The sequence below is a fragment of the Anticarsia gemmatalis genome, chromosome 2, assembly GCF_050436995.1.
Source record: "Anticarsia gemmatalis isolate Benzon Research Colony breed Stoneville strain chromosome 2, ilAntGemm2 primary, whole genome shotgun sequence".
NCBI classification, from domain to species: domain Eukaryota; kingdom Metazoa; phylum Arthropoda; class Insecta; order Lepidoptera; family Erebidae; genus Anticarsia; species Anticarsia gemmatalis.
Window position 1 is genome coordinate 3,479,633 of NC_134746.1, and position 19,521 is coordinate 3,499,153.

The following is a 19,521-nucleotide window of genomic DNA, read 5'->3' on the forward strand; positions in this document are numbered from 1 at the left end:
TGAAATTAAATCATCATTAATTTTACATTTAATTAAGATTTGCAACAGCATGATCATCTACCACTATCGACTTTAGAGAATCTGCTGGCTAACAAAAATGTATTAAAACCTAATCAGCGCCCCTAGCGGATGCAATAGGAACTATATTTTAAGTACTGAAAACTTAAGACTTTTAACTGTTGAACTATCGATACTCGATAGTACCGAAAGTCAATTGTGAAGTGAATACGGAGCATGTCTGGACTTGAGATTTTCTTCTACCGGATGTATCGTATGATTTTTGAATTAAGTGAACATATTTATATTAAAAAAATCTTTTAAAATACACTAGGAGCGCTGAACATTTTTTTTATAATCAAAGAACACACTTATACGAATAAGAAATCGTTTAACACATGTTAAGTTAAAAACAAAAAAACACAGGTAGAACAGGGTGATTGTACTCGTTATTAAGCACAATAAATAATGTTGTTAGCAAATATTCTTTATTTGACAAACAAAATAAATAAATTACTCTTAAAAATATCTATGAGTCACGTCTTTTTGTGCTTTAGTAAATTTTCAGATGTACAAAAGGGTATAATAATATGCTAACAAACACAAGTCCTAAGAATAATATATATCAATCTGGTATACTATAACTATCTTCTGGTGAAAGGTTTTTCAAAATGCGTACAACAGTTTTGGAGATTATACCTTACATTTTACTTTTATATAGTGTGGTTAGTGATCAACCTAATGTCAAAAGCCTTTGTCTCAACCTAACGACTGACATATTTAACAACAATCTGTAGTTGTGCATTTCTCTACCACCATCGATTATTAACTACTGGCTAGCTATCGAGAAATTTTGTATGAACTTCTCATAAGCGCCTCTAGTGGGCATTGTAGAAACTATTTTTGCGGTACACCTTAAATGTCACACATGACTATTGAGTCATTTGTATAGAGCATTGGCTCTATATAACCGACAGTGGAGAATCACGCTCTAGATTCAGAGTTTACGCACCTAACACGGAGACGCTCAGTTTAAACCACTAAGCGGCTACCAATCTCTGTATCGATAAGCGGAACTAGCGCCTTAAATATGCTATCGTACCTTCAATAAGAAGGCAGGATATCCCTATTGCAATTAACCAGGCACGTTATCAAACTCCAGGCTACTATTGAGAATATTCTAAAGTAAATTAGAAAACCCAGTAGCACTTTGACTGACTGAATGGCATCCACGACCTAGTGATTACTAGCTATATACTCTTCCAAACAACACAGGCAGTTATTTATGATAGATTTTTCTATTAAAAATTGCCGAATGATTTAAGCATTCACTTCGGGATCGAACCTTAAACAACACACTAATGATTTTTCACAGTTCTATGAGTATCTAATACGAATAATTATTACTTGTTCGAACGGTGAAAGACACCATCGAGATGAAATCTTGGTTGCCTCAAAGTTTTTTTCATGAAGGTACCTGTGAAGAATCTCCAACACGATAGGACGTTAATGGGTTAAATATATTTATTTTCTAGTGGTTCTAACAAAGAATGTTTCAGTGATGTGTCAAAACAACATTGTATGTGACAAAACCGAGGGGGATCTCGTTAGAAATTTACGAACCCACTAAATGACTCCTCTCGACTGAAATACGCTTTACGAAACTAATGATACGAAATTCCGACGAGACATCGACCACCTTAGTGAGCTGGTGACAATGTTATACAAGTGAAATTGGACTTTAACTACGTAGATGTAAAGTTGAAATTCCGTTTAATAGGGTGGTAACAAATTTTAGTCGTAGAGTGTACTTGTAGCCACCCTTGCAGCGATTCATGCTTTATCTACATCTATTTTGTGGGATTTTCTTAAAGTGAACAGTTGAAGGCCGATATGAAGCACCTTTCATATTTTAACCTTTTCACGGCCACAAATATCTCATAGTGGTATATTTAGAATACTTTGTCACAGTTTTGGATTATTTAGATATATATTTTGTGGGACATGAAATCAAAATCCATATTTAGAGACTCTAAATCTAGTTTTTAGACTGAAATTCGATTGAAATGTTCAACTTGCATATTGAGGCACATTAATTATATTTTATTTTGGATAAATAAGAACAACCTATTGTCATAATATCAATTACCAAAAGTTTGTCTTCTATTGCAAATATTCCAACAGAAACGCTAAAATCTCCGATAGCAAGAATCGAATCCAAAACTACATGATCAGCAATTGCACACATAACCTTAAGTCTCAGAGACAGTCTATCTTTGAATATAAAAACGGAAAACATTATTTCGTAACAAAACCTTTTCTATTTTTGGAAATACGTGCATGTGCAATTTGTCTCTCCAAATCAGGTCGCGTACGTATAAAAAAACCTTTCACCATTCTGTCTTTAATTTGTTTGCAATATGTTTCAAGCAAAGAGCTCCTGAATTTCAAAGTCTCGGAATATATCGAGTCAATCAATCAACGCAGTAATTGATACTCCATTAACCATTAGATTATTTACAGGTACAGCATCTAATGTACTTTATATTACTTCAGAAAACAAACCAAACTTTGCCTAATTAGTCTAATCAAACTAAAAACAACTCTCGATCTTCAAATTGAATTTAAACTCCAGCACACAATTTATTTCAGTAATCAATTTTGTACAAAGAAAAAGAAATAAAATGCAGAACTCATTTTTCAAACAAGCTTATTCAAAGTTTACATTGTAATAAATAGAAAATTCTAGAAAAATGGCTTTAAATAATTCTAAAAGTAACTTAACTAACTTAAATTTTAAGGAATGTTTCTTTGGCTAGTTTTATAAAGAGTAGATACGTTTTTAATTAATCGGTGGCTTAACTTTGGTAGCAAAACTACCGATTACGTTGCCTGGGGGGAAGTAATTCGCTACAACGTATATTTGTCCATCTTTCGACTTAGCAGCACCCACTCCGACCTCCTTACTGTCTTCCCAGACGACTTGAGAAAAGTGTCCCGAGCTCAAATCAGTCGGCTCCTTTCCAAACCTATGGTTCTTTACTTCACTGTACCATTTGTCGACTGGATCTCTTCCCGATACAGAAAAATTGGGATCCGATGACCAAGCCGAGAAAATATTCTCTCCATATTCGTTCTGGTCTCTGTGATCAGTCTTGCCCTTTTTCGCTAATGTCTTGGCCCATTCATCGGCATACTTGCAAAGTTTTTTGCTCAATTCAATGGGAGGTACTCCATGCTTTCTTCTGTAATCGTTGTGTGCATGCAGAAACTCATCCTCGAATTTATCATCTGATATTGAAGTAGACTTGAATTTGCTCACTAAATCTGAAGCGAGATCACTCAAGTTTCTACTGTTTCTTTGATTTGGTGATGGTGGAGCCAAATTGTTATTGGATCTCTTGAGAGTGTCGCTGTTCCTAAACTGATTAGCACCTGGTGGAAGCACATTTTTCGTGAACAGTCCAGAGTAATTTCCTGGTGGGGAATAATTTACGACGACGTACAGTTTTCCAGTTTTACTTTTAGCGCTTCCAACTCCAATTTCTTTGGTGCTTTTCCAAACAATTTGTGTGAAGTGACCGCATGTCAGCACTTCGGGTTCTTTGCCGAAAGAAAAGTCGTTTATTTCGTTATACCATTTTTCTACACAGACTTTAGCGGTGATCTTCGTGTTGGGGTCTGATGACCAGCCGCAGTACACGTTTTCTCCATAGTCTTGGTTCAAGCTGTATTGCATAGCATCTTTCTTGGCTAGTTCTTCGGCCCATTTCTGGCTGTATTTGCTTATTTCTTTGTTTAACGTGACAGGTGGGACGCCATGTTCTGCTCTGAGCACGTTGTGTTCCTCCAACGCTTGGAGCTCGAACTCACTTGGCTTCGAACTGAAGAGTTTACTCTGAAAAAGATGAATGAATTGATTAGTTATCATGTTGGCTCATAGATAAGAGTTATTTACACAAGAATATGCCGATGTGCACTATCTTAATTCGGGCAAATTTAGATCACTGAATATTTTTATTCAATCCCACGTTATAATTATACCTATTTCCTTTGTTGAAATATTTCGTAATGTTAAACGATAAATCGCAAAATTCATCATGACTTTCAATTCAAGTACTAGGTACTTTGTACTTTTACTTTCCTTTTTGTATTTTAAAGTATTTTATTTATCAACTTAACCTTGATCCCTCAACTGACTCCATAAAACATAACAAATCAAAATCAGATCAGCGGTTAAGCCGTGCGACGTGACAGACAGAAAGACATTCTCCCTTTTATTGTATTTACCTAAGGTTATTAGGATGATAGTATATCCATCCAATTGGATAAGTAATTTAAAGCATAACAGCTAATCATAGAAAGTCACGATACATTTTTTTCGTAATATCGACACCTGTCTAACGAGTAACTTTAGTTCCGCTTACTCACGTACTACAAATTTTCAAGGTCCCCTTATCAGGTACTGTTAGCTATTAATTTCCTTCTGAGTCACACTACAGTCACACATAATAACTTAATCTTTCGTCTTACACCTATGTTTGCTCAATAGTTCTATTGCCTCATTTTTATGTGTTTTCTTTGTATACGAAATATTCTTTATCGTTTACTTCTTTGAATTACATTTTATCTGTTTTGTTTTGGTTAATTACGAGTGTTTCATAGTATGTGTGGTGTAGGTGTAAGAATGGATAGATGTGAAATAAGCCCATGTGTAGATGGGGGTGAGCCTATTGCCATAATATTGCTAATTGTAGATGTTGTTGAAGACACAAGGTTCTTCTTTTTCCAAAATAGATCCTTAAGCAATAGAAAAAGAATACTGCAGATACGGAAGTTTGTATAACAGTTCGTTACATAGTCGCGCTAATACTGCTCAGGATCTTCATTAAATTTGATATACAGAAGAATTTCAATCAAAAACATATTGTATACTTTTATTTTTAACCCATTACTGTCCCACTGCAGGGCAAGGGTCTCCTCCCAAACGAGGGGGAGGGGTTAGGCCTTTAGTCCACCAAGCTGGCCAAGTGCGGGTTGGGGACTTTCCATGCCCTCAATAAATGTATTGTAGTATAATTTAATTATTATGGTATACTTTTAACTCTGGGAAATCTTTTTCTGCGAACGAAGTCGCCAACCGACGTACGAAGTACGTCAACAATCGGTCCATGTAATCTGTGCAGTGTAAAAAACCTTTAATCTTATTTGTAATCCACTTTATCAATTCCTTTTAGCTTGCATTGTGTCATCATTGATTTCATGATTTTTATCATTTGTCAAATCATCCATGTATTTGTTCTTTGTAACATGATATCATTTAATGATCGGACATGATAATTCCATTTAATTTTAACATTTTAACCTAAAATTCCAAATATGTGATTGCACTTGAAAATTACCTATTTAAACATATTATTTTGTTTCAAGAGTCCGAATGCAATCCGGTTTATGTATTTTTTGGTATAATTAAAACTGTTTTTTTTTATTTCAGCTAGACAGTTTTGGTGGTAGTAACCTCAGGCTAGACAAATAATAAGATAGCTACCAAAGTCACTATGTCCCGAACTTTATAGTTGTCTATTGAGAAAGAGTGAGAGAATTCACTAACTATTCAGCTTTTACAAAATAACGAGGTTACGGCGGTAACCAGTTATTTGTCTGTATATATTACACCTAATATATAAAATTCTCGCGTCACTGTTTTCGTTGCCATACTCCTCCGAAACGGCTTGACCGATTCTCATGAAATTTTGTGAGCATATTGACTAGGTCTATTGAGAATCGGCCAACATCTATTTTTCATACACCTAAGTGACACAATTTTTTTTTTATATGGCAAAGCAACGTTTGCCGGGTCAGCTAGTATACATATATTTTTAAAACCTCGCGTTGTTTGAACATCATTTTGGTATCAAATCGACATGTATATGATGTATATGATTATACATTAGAAATATGTGATAATAATCACTTACATACCTACTACGATAAACTATCTTGATAAAAGTCTCTTGTAACGAGTGTTTACGTGACTTATTATAGGAAAATTGTTGTACAATTAATTTATCGGTATCTATATTTGTCGCATTGATTTGAGGTGTCGTGGCGCCACTGTAGTATGTAACTAAGCGAGGTTTTTAGCAAACGTCTGATTACCCTTTATCATGTCATTTTTATTTTACCGATTACAAAAGCATTTGAAAAAATACATTACATTTCAAAGCCGAGATACGCAAGCGGCCAGTAATTTGAACCAGGGACGACGCATAAATGTCCATCGAAGTTATAATGTGCATTCAAATAAATATTACTTGTTTTGATGGCAAAGAAAAACAAAGTGATTGATTCAAAAAAGTCCTTAATTCAGTTCTTGAGGGTATGTAAAGTCCTAAATTGCACATACCCAACGCAGTAGCCTTAGGGTTTAACTCCTCTATTATTTTCTTTGCCCAGCAGTGGGCCAGTTATTAACAATCTGGGTTAAGATTAAGTTAATAATTTTCAATAAGTCGAAGCCGCGGTCTTAAGTTAGCACAAAATAAAAGGCGAATAGCCAGTCTATTAATAAAGCTCCAGTTGGGTATTGATGAATCGTCTTCAATATAGTTGGAGGTCAATTCAGTGAGGTCAGAAAGATACTGAAACGAGAATTAATTGAATGACATAAGAGTGCAGTAATAACACAATTTAATAATAAAAAAGAACTATCTAATAATGAAAACGAATACTCCGCAGATATTCGATTTGGCGTAAATCGGCCAAGTCGGGACGCAAAACCGAATGTTCGCGAAAATTACCGTTCGACATCAACTCGATAATGTTTAAACCAAATTGTGACAATCGAACTCGAAGGAACTACCCGATCGGTACAAGCCGAACAAGTGCAGGTATTGCTTTAAGTTGGTTTTGTTATTCGATAAACATTGCCGAATCTAACGGGCCGACCCGAATTGTATGAGTATCTAACAATCCGAACATTTGAAATAGAATATTTTTGAACTTGGGAGTTTAGCAGACTAACCGTGAATGTGTGACAGGAAAACAGACATAATAATAATATTCAAAAATTATAAAATAGTGGTCACGCGTTTTGTTTGTACTTCACGTCCGTTGCTTGTAAATATTATCTACATCATAAAATAGGAAAAATAACTTTACGATTAAGATTCTAAGAAGTATTTTTACACGGAAAGGATTATTGATATCAGGTATGTATTAGAATTGTATTAGATAAAATGATAATCCTTTAATTTGTTTATGATATTCTAGCGGAAAAGGCAGATTGGTGTGTCCGAAATCGAAAATAATCATAGCATCGGTATTTATTTATATTTTTCATTGTAATATTTTGCTCTAAACTTAATTCCACTATGTATAAGGACCTCCCTCGTTTTGGTAAAACTATGAAATTTTTTTAAGCAGTTTTCGAGTTTCTCGCGAACAGACAGACACAATGATACTCCAATAAGCTTATGCCAGTTATGAAACTCAGGGCTACTATTGAGAATAATCTTTCTTTTTGTGTTGAATAGACCATTTATCGAGGAAGGTTATATAACATCACGCTACGGCCATTAGGAGCGGAGTAGCAACGAATAATTCTACAAAAACGGGTAAAATTATGACCCATTCTCTTTTATTTGACGCAAGCGAAGTTGCGCAGGTCAGCTAGTCTAATATAAACAAGAAAACTCCATTATCACTTTTCTCGACCAGGAAATCGAACCCCATACCTCGTGATTATCAATCTTATACGCTACTGACCAGATTATAAAGGCAATATTTTAAACACGTTACAAATTTAGTTTAGATACTCTTGTGTTACTATCGACACACACATACACACAGATTGACAAAGTACCGTTAGCGAATTACAATAATCATATACTTCCGCCCCGAGGATAATGTTATCGTTTATGTCATTGTATTGTGATATTATAAACTGTTCATGGGAACGAATGAAGTGGTTAGTTTATGAAAAAAAAAATTAAAATATAACCTATTGCTTTATAAATATTATTATAATATTTTAGAAACAACTCCTGTATTACCCTCCGGTGTCTGAGGTACATTTAGCGGTAGTTTATCTATTCAATAGCGTTTAAACTCATATAAAAGACGCTAACTCTGAAATAACATTATGTATCACTTAAATAGTTTACCTCTGTGGTGCGGTCGGTAGTGTATGCGACTGCTGATCATGAGGTGTCGAGTTTGATTCCCGGATCAAGCAAAGTGCTATCGGTATTTTCTAATTTATAATATTTGAATGTTTCTCGATAGGCATCATACAAGGCTCTTTACTAAATAATTAGACTAGAACCTAATATAATCGGGTTAATCCCATTGTGATGTACTAAAAATAATATTAAAAAGCATGCGAACAAACCAACCCGTTTTTATTGGAACATTTTTTCATTATGCGTTGAAAAACAACTACTTGAATACTACTGGAATTTAAAAAAAAATCAGTTCAATGTTATATTGTACCTATCTACTACAAATGACGGAAATTGTTTCACGCTAAACAATAGACATTCAATTAATAATTTCCTATGTTATTATTATGTTATTTACGGGCTCACTATGCACGTTTGGCGCAGTGGTTTAAGCGGTCACCTCGCCGCAACAACCATAGCGCCGCGTGTGGTGGGTTCGAATCCCACCCGGGACAAATCTTTGTGTGATGAGCACGAGTATTTGTTCTGAGCCTGGATGTTAATGTATCTATATATAAGTATGTATTTAGAAGTATATAAGTATGTTTATCAGTTATTTGGTTACCATAGTACAAGCTCTGCTTAGTTTGGAATCAAATGACCGTGTGTGAGTTGTCTTATAATTTTATAAAAAAATTACTTCAAAATTATTGTATGACTGCACTGAAATTTGCATTTTTTCAAAAACTGTTTTGAAACAATATAATTATCTTTACACATCTCACACACGGTCTTTTGATCCTAGACTAAGCAAAGCTTAGGAAATTGTCTTTAAAATTTCATAGTAACATTAATGAAATATATTATAGGTGATGAGATTTTTTGGAATGTCACGCTATATTAGTTCCCAAGAACTGTTTTTAACCACGATTGATAAATATGCTTATAAAGACAAACATAATACAGATAAATAACATTCTGAACAAAACCAAAACTTGGGCATATCTCACAAAATATATCGCAGATGGGATTCGAACTTAGACGCAGCGCAGCGGTTATTGACAACAAGACTAAGAAACCCATCTCTGTCCTACTGTCTCCTTTAACGAACCAAAAATTAGCCCTAGAGTCCACCACATTAACTATAACACTTCACAATCCTTCAAGAACTGTTTTAAAGAACTCTCAAACAATTGAAATTTTTAAACAATACAAAACATCAAGTAACAAAAAAGGCTTCATACTTTTTAAATTCTCATCGAGTTTTACTCGTTTTAATTCAATATCAAGGCAAAAATACAATCCTACAGCTATAAAAAAAGTAACAAAATATTTACCATATTTTTCACGGACACTCAAATTAAACAACGACAAACGTTCAAAGCGTCCCCTCTTGAACAACTGCAATTTTATCCTGACCACTTGTATCACTTATCCTACTATATATCGTTATCATGATAACCATATCAATGAATGTAGCTACGAGTTACTGTCGATAACGTGTAATCGAGATAATGTACCTAAGTTTCATGAATCATAACAACGATTGTAGAACTACGAATGTTTGTTTTGGTCTTGAAAGAAATGTCAACTTTAAATTTTGTATTTATTTTCATCTCAAATCTTCTATATGATAAGAAGGTTTTTATCTATCTATCTGCCAAATATCATCACTGTTTTATACTGATAAGCTGTTTGCTTGAAAGAATAACAAATGTATGTATATTATCTTCCCTAAAATACATGTTTACTTTTACGATTGTAGGATACAATTATAAGCTGTTGGTTTTTTTATTAAAAAAAATATTCTCAGAGTCCGGACTTTGGTAACGAGCCTGGTATATAGCAATAGGCTCGCCAATAAAATAATACCCCAGTATACCCAATACATACTAAATTACATGGGACTAACATTGTTAATGACGATTCAATCACTCTGTCTATCCCTTCGGGTATAACATTCGTGAAGTTGTAAATAAAAACATCAACAAATACTTTAAAACGCTATAATTAACCTACATCGCTAAACGATAATATTCATAACGATTATGCATATCGATAATCGATTTTTAATATCGAAATGTGTATTGAATCGACTTTGTTGGTGACGTCACTCGTTCTAGATTAATCAATATTATCAATGCTGACAAAGGCTTAGTTTGATAACAATTCATTTAATCAGAGCTATGCCTAACAATGTACATACAATATTATAATGTTATAACATACTATCAATCGAACTACTTTAAGCCCCGGTTTCTCAGGTACATTTAGCGGTAGTTTATCTATTTAATACCGCTTAAAGTCATATAAAAAAAACCTTATCGAATAGATAAACTACCGCTAAATGTACTCAGAAACCAGGGGTTAATAATGTAACTCGTTATTGTCCCGCTGCTAGGCTTGGGTTTTTTCTCGTACTGAGAAAGATATTAGGCCTCAGTATTACTAAATAACATTCAGACTTTTGTTTGTAAATTAACTGTCGAAAATAAAGTTTAGTGTCGATGGTTCAAAACCAACGCTATCTATGCCTTTCCGAAGTTATATGTGTATGCGATATAATCACTTCTTGGTGCAGGAATACGTCGTATGAAAGTCTTGCAATTCGAGGGATTTTAACACAGTTCTTGAAAGGAAAAATTCTCGCTCAATAAGCGTCGTGGACTTAGAGCCTTACACCTCTCTCACTCTAGGACATCTGTTCTCAACAGTGGGATGGTCGGAAAAAAGAATATTTATCTCCGTATGATATATGCCAAAACTCTTTTTATCATAAATTTTTGTATTTTTAGATATGTACGTTAAATGCCTTATTTTTTACATATGTAAATAAATGGGCCAAAGGCTAGAGCAAATATTGGTCAAAGTACTTAATGTGAAAAAAAAAACTATAAAATTACCTCTTGCTTCTTTCGTTTGTTTTTCGAACTAAAAAATCCGTACATTTTAACCAACACATTCACTTGTCAATCCAACACACTGCTCTACTGATTATTGCGAAACTAACTGACGGGAATAATGCGTAAAACTGTATCACTTGGTATAAAAACTCAGTCAAATGATAGCTCACGTACAACCTTTGTTATGACTGGAGCTATTGTGCGAAACGTCCGACATTTCTGTTTTGTAAATTAGGCTGGTCACGCATCGAAAGACATGTAGGTTATTAAGTGACGGGAGTTCATAAACAAATAGTCCAATGACTTTTTAAAGTTATAGTCATTACATACTATTATTAAAATTATCAGTGAAATAGCTTGCCAACTGATTTATTCGTGTGCAATCGAAAGACATGTAGGTTATTAAGTGACGGGACGACGGCTTTCCAGAATAAAAAGTATTCCTCTGTTTGATTCAAAACAGGCTTTATAGCTACAAATAGATTTGTACTTTGTTTCGTAGAATGTATTCAGTAGTTTATTCGCGTGATTGAGTTACAAACAGCGAACTCTGGCTTTTGTGTTATTATATATTCGAAGGTAACTACTACCACTGTGGTGCATAGTTGATATATACGTCTTCAGCGCAGAGGTTTTGAGATCACTCCCACATTGAGCTAAAAAGTTGGGCAGAGTTCTATCAAGAAATGGTCAGTGTTTACCCGGAGTTCGGAACTTTAGGTCCAAGTACTTCTTGCTTAAAAAAACCCGCCTCCGGTCTTTGCTAGTCGTGTTAGATACTTTCCCTTTAGGCAATGTGATTGATGAAATAGAGAGTGTATCATCTATTGCGGTCACATTTGGACGCTATAAACAATCTCCTGCATACAATTTTAGAATAAGTAACCACATACTCGACAGTTGCTCGAACTACCGTTAGAACGGTAGGCACAAAGGTAGTCATTACTACATGACATCGACTCAGAAGTACTGTTAAAGTCATGCTCAAATGCGCTGACTGATTGCTGTGTGCGGTTCATGTTTCATACAACTTGACACCTCTCTCCGCTTTATCTATGTAGAACGATTTGCAGAGATAAAAAGTATCTTTTGTGTTTATCTACGTTAAAAACTATCTGTATGCCTTTGTACAGTCATTGAAAGTATGTCGTATAATCATTGAGTCTTCCGAACCAATGAAGGCGTATCGCTACTGAAATATAAGTAAGTTTGAAGTCAATTTGATCTTAAACTTTCGTAAGTTTAGTAGTCAACGTAGTGTCAAAATACTTCATGCTGCTTGAATCTCTTTGGTCCCTTTGACAGAGTTTAACAGCTGTCATTTGTTGTTTTTTAACAATTTTAATCTTAAAACGAAACGTAACCATTTAATTACGGAGAAGCTCAGATTGACTCTACAATGTGGTAAGCTATTGATGGAAAAAGCGGATTTTTAACCGAACGTGTGCAATTGGCTACAATTCCTAAGACGTTACCACGATGATAGTTTCCTTAATTAAATAATACGTAATTCTAGTTTTATGAATGTGATTATATTAGGTTAATTTAGTTTTCCTGTTTCATTACAAAAACTGCTGTAGGTACACAGCGGGAAGGATATACACTACTATTATTACAAATAATTTCTTTTAAAAAATATTATACAATAAAAACCTTGGACTTTTATTATCATTTTAATTAGTTATCATTGAACTTCTAATTAGTATACATTGGATTAAAAACAGTCGGCCGTGTAGTCAGCCTAAGCAACTGAGTCGTGAAGTTAATTGAAACGTCATATTTTGGTCGTTAACCTTAATAATTGTGGGAACGCCGACCGACATTCGTAATACGAGGATGTACTAACTTTGTTAATACCTACACCTATTCTCTTTTATAGCGTACACTCTTATGAGTCATTTATAGATCAGTTAATATAATAATTAATAAATTAATATAATATATTATGTCCCATTGCTGGGCTGTCTTCTACTGTAATGAGAGAGGGGTTAGATCCTTACCCAACAGTGGGACCACCAACGGGTTTTTTTTTAATTAACCCATTAATGTCCCACTGCTGGGTAAGGGTTTCCTCCCGTAATGAGAGGGACCCCGGAGGGGTTAGGCCTTGAGTCCACCGCGCTGGTCAAGTGGGGGTTGGGGACTTTGCATGTCTTCAATAAATGTATTAAACTAATTTTAGACATGCAAAGTTTCCTCACGATGTTTTCCTTCACCATTATTTCTAATGCAAACATAACTTCGAAAAGTCATTGGTGTGTTGCCTCGAGTTCGTACATGCGACCACTTGCGTGGGAGGTATCAACTTATACCATTCGGCTATCCGAAACTCGCGAATCCGTGTAAATCTCGCGAAATGTAAAGTACTGTAAAACACCAGTCCTATTACTGACCAGATGTCTTCTCACGGAGAGAAGGAGGTTGTTGAGGCGCTCATGGCCAGTTGCGATCAACGGTCGGTAACCGATCTGTGGTTTAAACAACTTTGACACTTGGTTCACCTCTAACCATACGATAAAAAGGCGGTGTTTATGTTTAAAGCATCCGCATCCATTTGGATGAGGAAATTCGTTCCGGAATTATTTTAAGAAATCTTCGAGCAGGCAAATCGTTGCCGGTACACTGTTCACGTTTTCCTCAACAGTTAGAACAAGTAATAATAATAATAACTTATTATTAGTATTAACAACAAAACAAACGGAATACTTTATTTTTGTGTTATACCAGCTACATTATGTATCACTATTAATTTTCAATATTTCACCAAACGATACGCGTAACTCCGCCATTTGAGTTTCATCCCCCGTTATCTACAGGTCTTCAATTATTTCCATGAGAATATATATCAGCCTAGCCTTTCTTCCAACTATGTTGGAGTTGGCTTCCAGTCTCACTGAATGCAGTTGAGTACCAGTATATTACATGGGTTATAACACGAAACCCTTCGACAAGACTGGTTGTCAGACTTTCTAGCTTTCAACTACTGTTAGAGACTGTCAAAGATCTTTGAAAATGTCATTCGGGACCCACATCCTCCAGTTATTACGGTAACACGATACCCCAAAAAATGAGAAATTTAATTTCGGTTTCACTGTTTAGTAGCAAAGCATAACAGACAATAACAATATTATCAAAATGACAAGCAATATGTATAATCGGGCTAATTCCCTTATAAAACAAGATAACATAACAATTTTACGAATATTTAAATTTTAATAAACAAAACAATCTAAATACATACGGAAAATAACTCATAATACTTACGAAAAATGAACATCCAGGGAAAATACACGGCGCCTTCATTGTGCACTGTCAAACTGTTTTTAAACACTCACATACAGAACTGATGGCACTTATTTGATAGTTCACACTCGCCACATCCCACGTCTGCGATGATTGTATGCGATATTGTATTGGAGATAAGTGACGTACGGTGCGTGGCCCAAGGCAAGGGCGATAAGCGGCGTGATAAGATGAAGCGATTGTAAAATTACGTTATTTTTTTATCTATTATTATATTTGTATATTAAATTGTTTAGTACGAAGTACACGTGTGGTTGTTTCAAGCTCATAAGACTAACTGAAGCGTCTCCTGCACGGTTTTATTTAAAAGATGTGTTGACTCACATTTATTGTTGAATGTTAATTATAAATACACGTTTGCACAAGTGAGACTGCAGGGAAGATGCGCTGTTCATATCATGTTGGGAATTTTTTGTTTGTGTTTTCTATTAAAACCCATTAATAAATATCTTTTCATTGTATAACTATCTTTGTAGTTTGAGTAGCAATAATAAAAATTGGGTAAGTACCATTGATTGTGAAGTGTTAGGTTCAATTTCTGGGTAAGGCAATACAAAATAATCTCTGTAAAAATACTCTCAATAGAAGCTCGATAATAGTAATCTATACTAATATTATAAAGCTGAAGAGTTTGTTTGTTTGTTTGCTTGTGTGTTTAATATACGGCAAAAGGCTTGTGTTTACAAAAAAATGTTGTTTGAAAAACCTCTACCTTCACCTTCGAGTATAATGTTGAATGTTAAAATTAATTAATATTTAAAGGTTACTCAGTAAAGCTATTATTATCAGCGTTTGCATTTATTTGGTTTCGTATGATTAAATATACAATATATGGATAGTAATTTTCCAATGTTAATAGCGCAGTATAAAAGTAATTAAATATTATCGAAATAAACTGTGAAATATTTACTCATAATCGTTTATTTTTAAATATAAATATCTTTTTTTGTAATTTATTTTTAAAAGTTAATTCTATAGAAATAAAAATAAATATAATATAAATATTAAAAAAAAACATTATAATAAACAGTTCCATGCGTTATCGGGTTTTAATTACAAATATTCTTGTATTTGATTACGAAGCTTAACAATTTCTCCGACAGTAAAAATTCCCACTTTCCCGCCTGAGTCAATTTAATTCTCATCTATAAATATAAATATTGCGCTTTGAAGCTCGCTCGGGCAAACTGCCATTCGGTTTTTCCAATATTCGAATTTTCTTAATAGTAACATAGTTTGGTGCCAAACCCGAATGACAATAGTTTTTCCTCCTATTTTTTCTTAGTACTTTGTAGTTTTAAAGGTATTTTAGTACTAAGAGAATTAAAACGGGACCCTATTACTAAGACATTGCATTCTGTCTGTCAACAAGCTGTATCTCATGCACCACGATAGTTAAACAGTTGACATTTCCACAGCTGATGAACAGATACTTAAAACAGTATAAAATAAATATTTTAAAGGGATTCCTAGACAACAAACACTATAATATATTTTTGACGTTTTTTATAAATAACATTGGTCAACACGAATTTTGAGTCTGAGTTCTGTACCTCTGATTTTGATTACGTATACCTAACTAAATATAGAAATAATATTTTTATCTAATAAAGTTTGCTTTTGTAGCTTTTAGAACGAATTTTAAATTTTAATAGAAAAGCTCTTTTTTTACATTCAATTATAAATACATAAGAGTAAAAAAGTTATGATTTATATATTTTTATTAATTTAAATGATGAAATAAGGCATAAAGAAACACAAAATACAAGAAGGATATAATTTTTTTTTTAGAAATGAATCCTTGTGGTTGTTCTTGTGTAAAAATAGGAACTTGATGTGTCAGTAGGCTCTCTCCATATTCGTGGTACTCCAAACTTCATCTTTTTTTTCTCTCCTCAGTACCAGGCTGAAAAAAATATTAATAAAATTAATTAACAAGGTACACATGTAATGTATATTTAAAAAAATATGTATATAGGCATATAAATGTTCATTAAATATAAGGAGTATTTTCTTACCTTCTAAAGTGTTTCTGCAGTTATTACACAAGAAGTGAGGTGCCCATATTTTATCCTGATTTCGTACTGACATGTTAAAGCAAGCTTCATAGGCTTCACAAAATGCCTTATTTGATGATAAACAAATTATATTGGTTTTCACTTTAATAAATTCATCACAAATGTAGCAAAAAGAGTCCACGTCGTTTATACACTTTTTCGATGCCATTTTTAGACCCCGTGACGCAAAAAAATACGTTATTCCTTAAGAACGCGCACGCGCATACTGCCATGATACTCTGCTACCAGTCACTTCACACCCCCAACCCCCTCACCCCTGGTTTTGCATCAAAAATGCAACGGCTTTTCAAAAGATCTGCCATAACCCCATATATTTAGGTTTCGTTATATATAGTACAAAAGCAAACTTAATTTATTATTAATGATGTACCTGTTTTCCTTTTGATATATATTATCAGAAAATATTCACTAAAACACAGGCTCAAAAAAAAATTTTTTTTTGTCGACTTGTGTAATCGGTCTTCTTCTTCTTCTTCTTTCTTTCGGCCAGTTTTTTCTGTCGCCTCCGTGCAAATCCGACCTGAGTGGGGTATGATTCTTGGATCGGGCCAAGTACTATTGCCTTTTCTAATTTATATTAAAATATTTGCTAATAATAGCCCGGAGTATGGTCAACGTGTCAGACATATAGTAATAGGCTTGCCCGCTACCTCTTACATAGTAAACATAAACCAACAAACATGGTAAATGGCGATACGTGAGCGAATTTTATACATTTCTACCACACCTTCGAATACAACGGGCGTTATGTTAAAACCCTTGCGGCGACTGTGACATAATCTCATTAATTTTGGACCACACTCTTATCTTTCAGCTATAGTTAAGAATGTCGAATGTTTGTACTTCCGAAGATTTAGTAATATGTACATAAAAGATACCTTGTTTACGCCACATTTTACGTTGTATATTTCATTAACAACGTAAGATTAGGCGATATAACTATAGATTATGTTGACGTATATTTTCAACATTTCGTTTTAGTAGTAGTACAAATTATAAAACTTTGATATGCACGATTTATCTAGATCATTATTAATACTGTTGTATATTTTCAAAATAAAATGGATGTATCAGACAAGTCACCGTCAGTCTCATACTATTATTTCTTGCGGGTCTCTGATGTATTAATTTCATATTTTTGTGTATCTCCGATAGCTACGATCCAAGCGTACAAAGATCTTTACTAAGATATTGGAGTTGAAATATTTTAATTGAAACATTATTTTTAAGGAAAAATAATGAAAACCATTTTTTGTTTAACTTGCGATGCTACTAAGTCAACTATGACGTCATTTCTGCATGAGTAGTGGATGCATGGATAATGGATTAACGGAGATAAAGAAGATGTAGATAGTAGGAATGGAGATATCAATAATCGGGGAAACGGCATTGATCATAGCGTATGCGAAGGTAGTAGGAACGAAAATAGTGACAGAGGAAGTAGTGATGGACATATTATTATCTAAATTTAAGAAATTGAAAGAATAACCTTGATATCGATAGCAATGATAATAACAGCGAAGGTAACTATAACAGAGGTAGAAATGAGAGCAAGGCAGCGTCGGTAGCGCCTGAGGACGGGGCAATTCCGAAAGTAACAAAAGTGGAGATAATAACTATAGGTGGTAACGATTTCGAATTTAACAACAGTGATAGCTATACTGCTAGCTTAGTTCTGATAGTCGAATTTGAATTCGAATTAGATCGAGTCGGATTTCGATTTCAAGAACATATTGTAGAACACATTGTATTCTAATATTTTAGAGTACCGCATGATCAGACAAGTCTCGAGTCATAAGTGTGTAATTAATGATTTTTTTTAATCTATAATATAAAAAAGAAACACTAAATGTGTTACGTTAATTCACGACAGCAGCAGCAGGCAATTTTTTATATAATATTCCTTGAAGTACAGGGATGGTTCTTACAGACACGAAATTAAAAAAAAATGTGTATTAAACAAAAAAAATAAAGAATTGACTACGGTATGAAGTATGTGTTACGAAGTTCGCCGGGTCAGATGGATAAAAATTTTTTTGTTTCAGAGAGAAGTTCCGCAGCTGTTTTAAGTGATAGCAGAGGTATGGATATGAGTGGTAGGAGGTCGCGATAGCGGTTGTTGTATGAGCGGAATTATACACTATATGTCTTGACCACTTCACAAAGCGGCCGTCATCGCGGTATTCCCCACAAATTATCAAATGACGCTGTGATGACTCAGAGGTGAATGTTGGATGTTCCCGTTATTTAAACTGGTTTTTATTATAGAATGAGGATAAATGTATGAGTGTATGTTTTGCTGTCCAAGAGTGTATGCGATTGCTGCTCTCGAGGGTTCGATGTCCGAGTCGTGGAAAATAATATTGTAGGTATTTTTGCGATTCTAGTTTAGTAGTAGCTCAAAGTTTGGCAATGCTAGAATGAGGCAGTAGGCTCGCTCCTTATTACGTGAAACTTTCTAACATTGTGACTACGATATTGATGTGGGCGTATTTTTTCATTCTCTGCCGACGTTCAGATACGGCTGTTCTAGAAACAAAAAATCATGTTTTAAAAATGGATTTAAAATGTGCATATTATTTTGATCATCACTGTACAAGCGCGTACTTGCCTTAATACAAAACTCCTAAAACCGATCTAACGTCAGACATCATAGATAATACTGTTATTTATATGCTCATCTCTTTCTTGCACATGTTAAACTCTTGTTGTCTCTCTCACTCATGGCGTGACAAACGGTAATTGAAGTAAGTTAGCAGAGCTTGGAATTGAATGAGTATACTTCGAACGTTATGGTTGATTTTATGTGAAACTGAACAATATTTTGAAACTGGTTAGAGACGATGACAGTTTACCTTTAATAGGTTATTAGGTAAACCTAAAAATAAGTTTTTGTGGAAACTTAGGACATAACAATAATATATGCACGTTAATTTATCTATATAAGTACGTATTTAGAAGTATATAAGTATATTTATCAATTGTCTGGTTACCAAGGTACAAGCTCTGCATAGTTTGGAATCAGAATCAGATGACCGTGTGTGAGTTGTCCAAAAAATATTATTTTAAATATTTATT

The 19,521-nt window shown here is 34.1% G+C and overlaps 1 protein-coding gene across 3 annotated transcripts; it reads right to left on the minus strand.

Moving 5' to 3' along the window:
* Positions 1–486: 486 nt before the first annotated feature.
* LOC142979738 (uncharacterized) lies at positions 487–14,595 on the minus strand. 3 transcript variants are annotated; one of them, XM_076124866.1, is made up of 2 exons: positions 14,327–14,595; positions 487–3,895 (listed from the first exon to the last, which is right to left on the minus strand). In XM_076124866.1, the coding sequence occupies exons 1-2, from the start codon at positions 14,363–14,365 to the stop codon at positions 2,840–2,842; spliced, it is 1,095 nt and encodes a 364-aa protein (XP_075980981.1). In that variant the 5' UTR covers positions 14,366–14,595; the 3' UTR covers positions 487–2,839. The 3 variants fall into 3 exon arrangements, with proteins under 3 accessions (XP_075980981.1, XP_075980973.1, XP_075980992.1); XM_076124858.1 differs by lacking the exon at positions 14,327–14,595 and adding an exon at positions 11,063–11,204; XM_076124877.1 differs by lacking the exon at positions 14,327–14,595 and adding an exon at positions 9,497–9,587 and having other exon boundaries at positions 489–3,895.
* Positions 14,596–19,521: the final 4,926 nt, after the last annotated feature.

What these genes read in the sequence shown, in the direction of transcription:
- LOC142979738 (XM_076124858.1), bottom strand. Translation starts at nt 11,107, where the DNA reads ATGTACGGATTTTTTAGTTCGAAAAACAAACGAAAGAAGCAAGAG. An exon ending in ACAAACGAAAGAAGCAAGAG is followed by an intron (nt 3,896 to 11,062) that starts GTAATTTTATAG and finishes CATCTTTTTCAG; the next exon opens with AGTAAACTCTTCAGTTCGAA.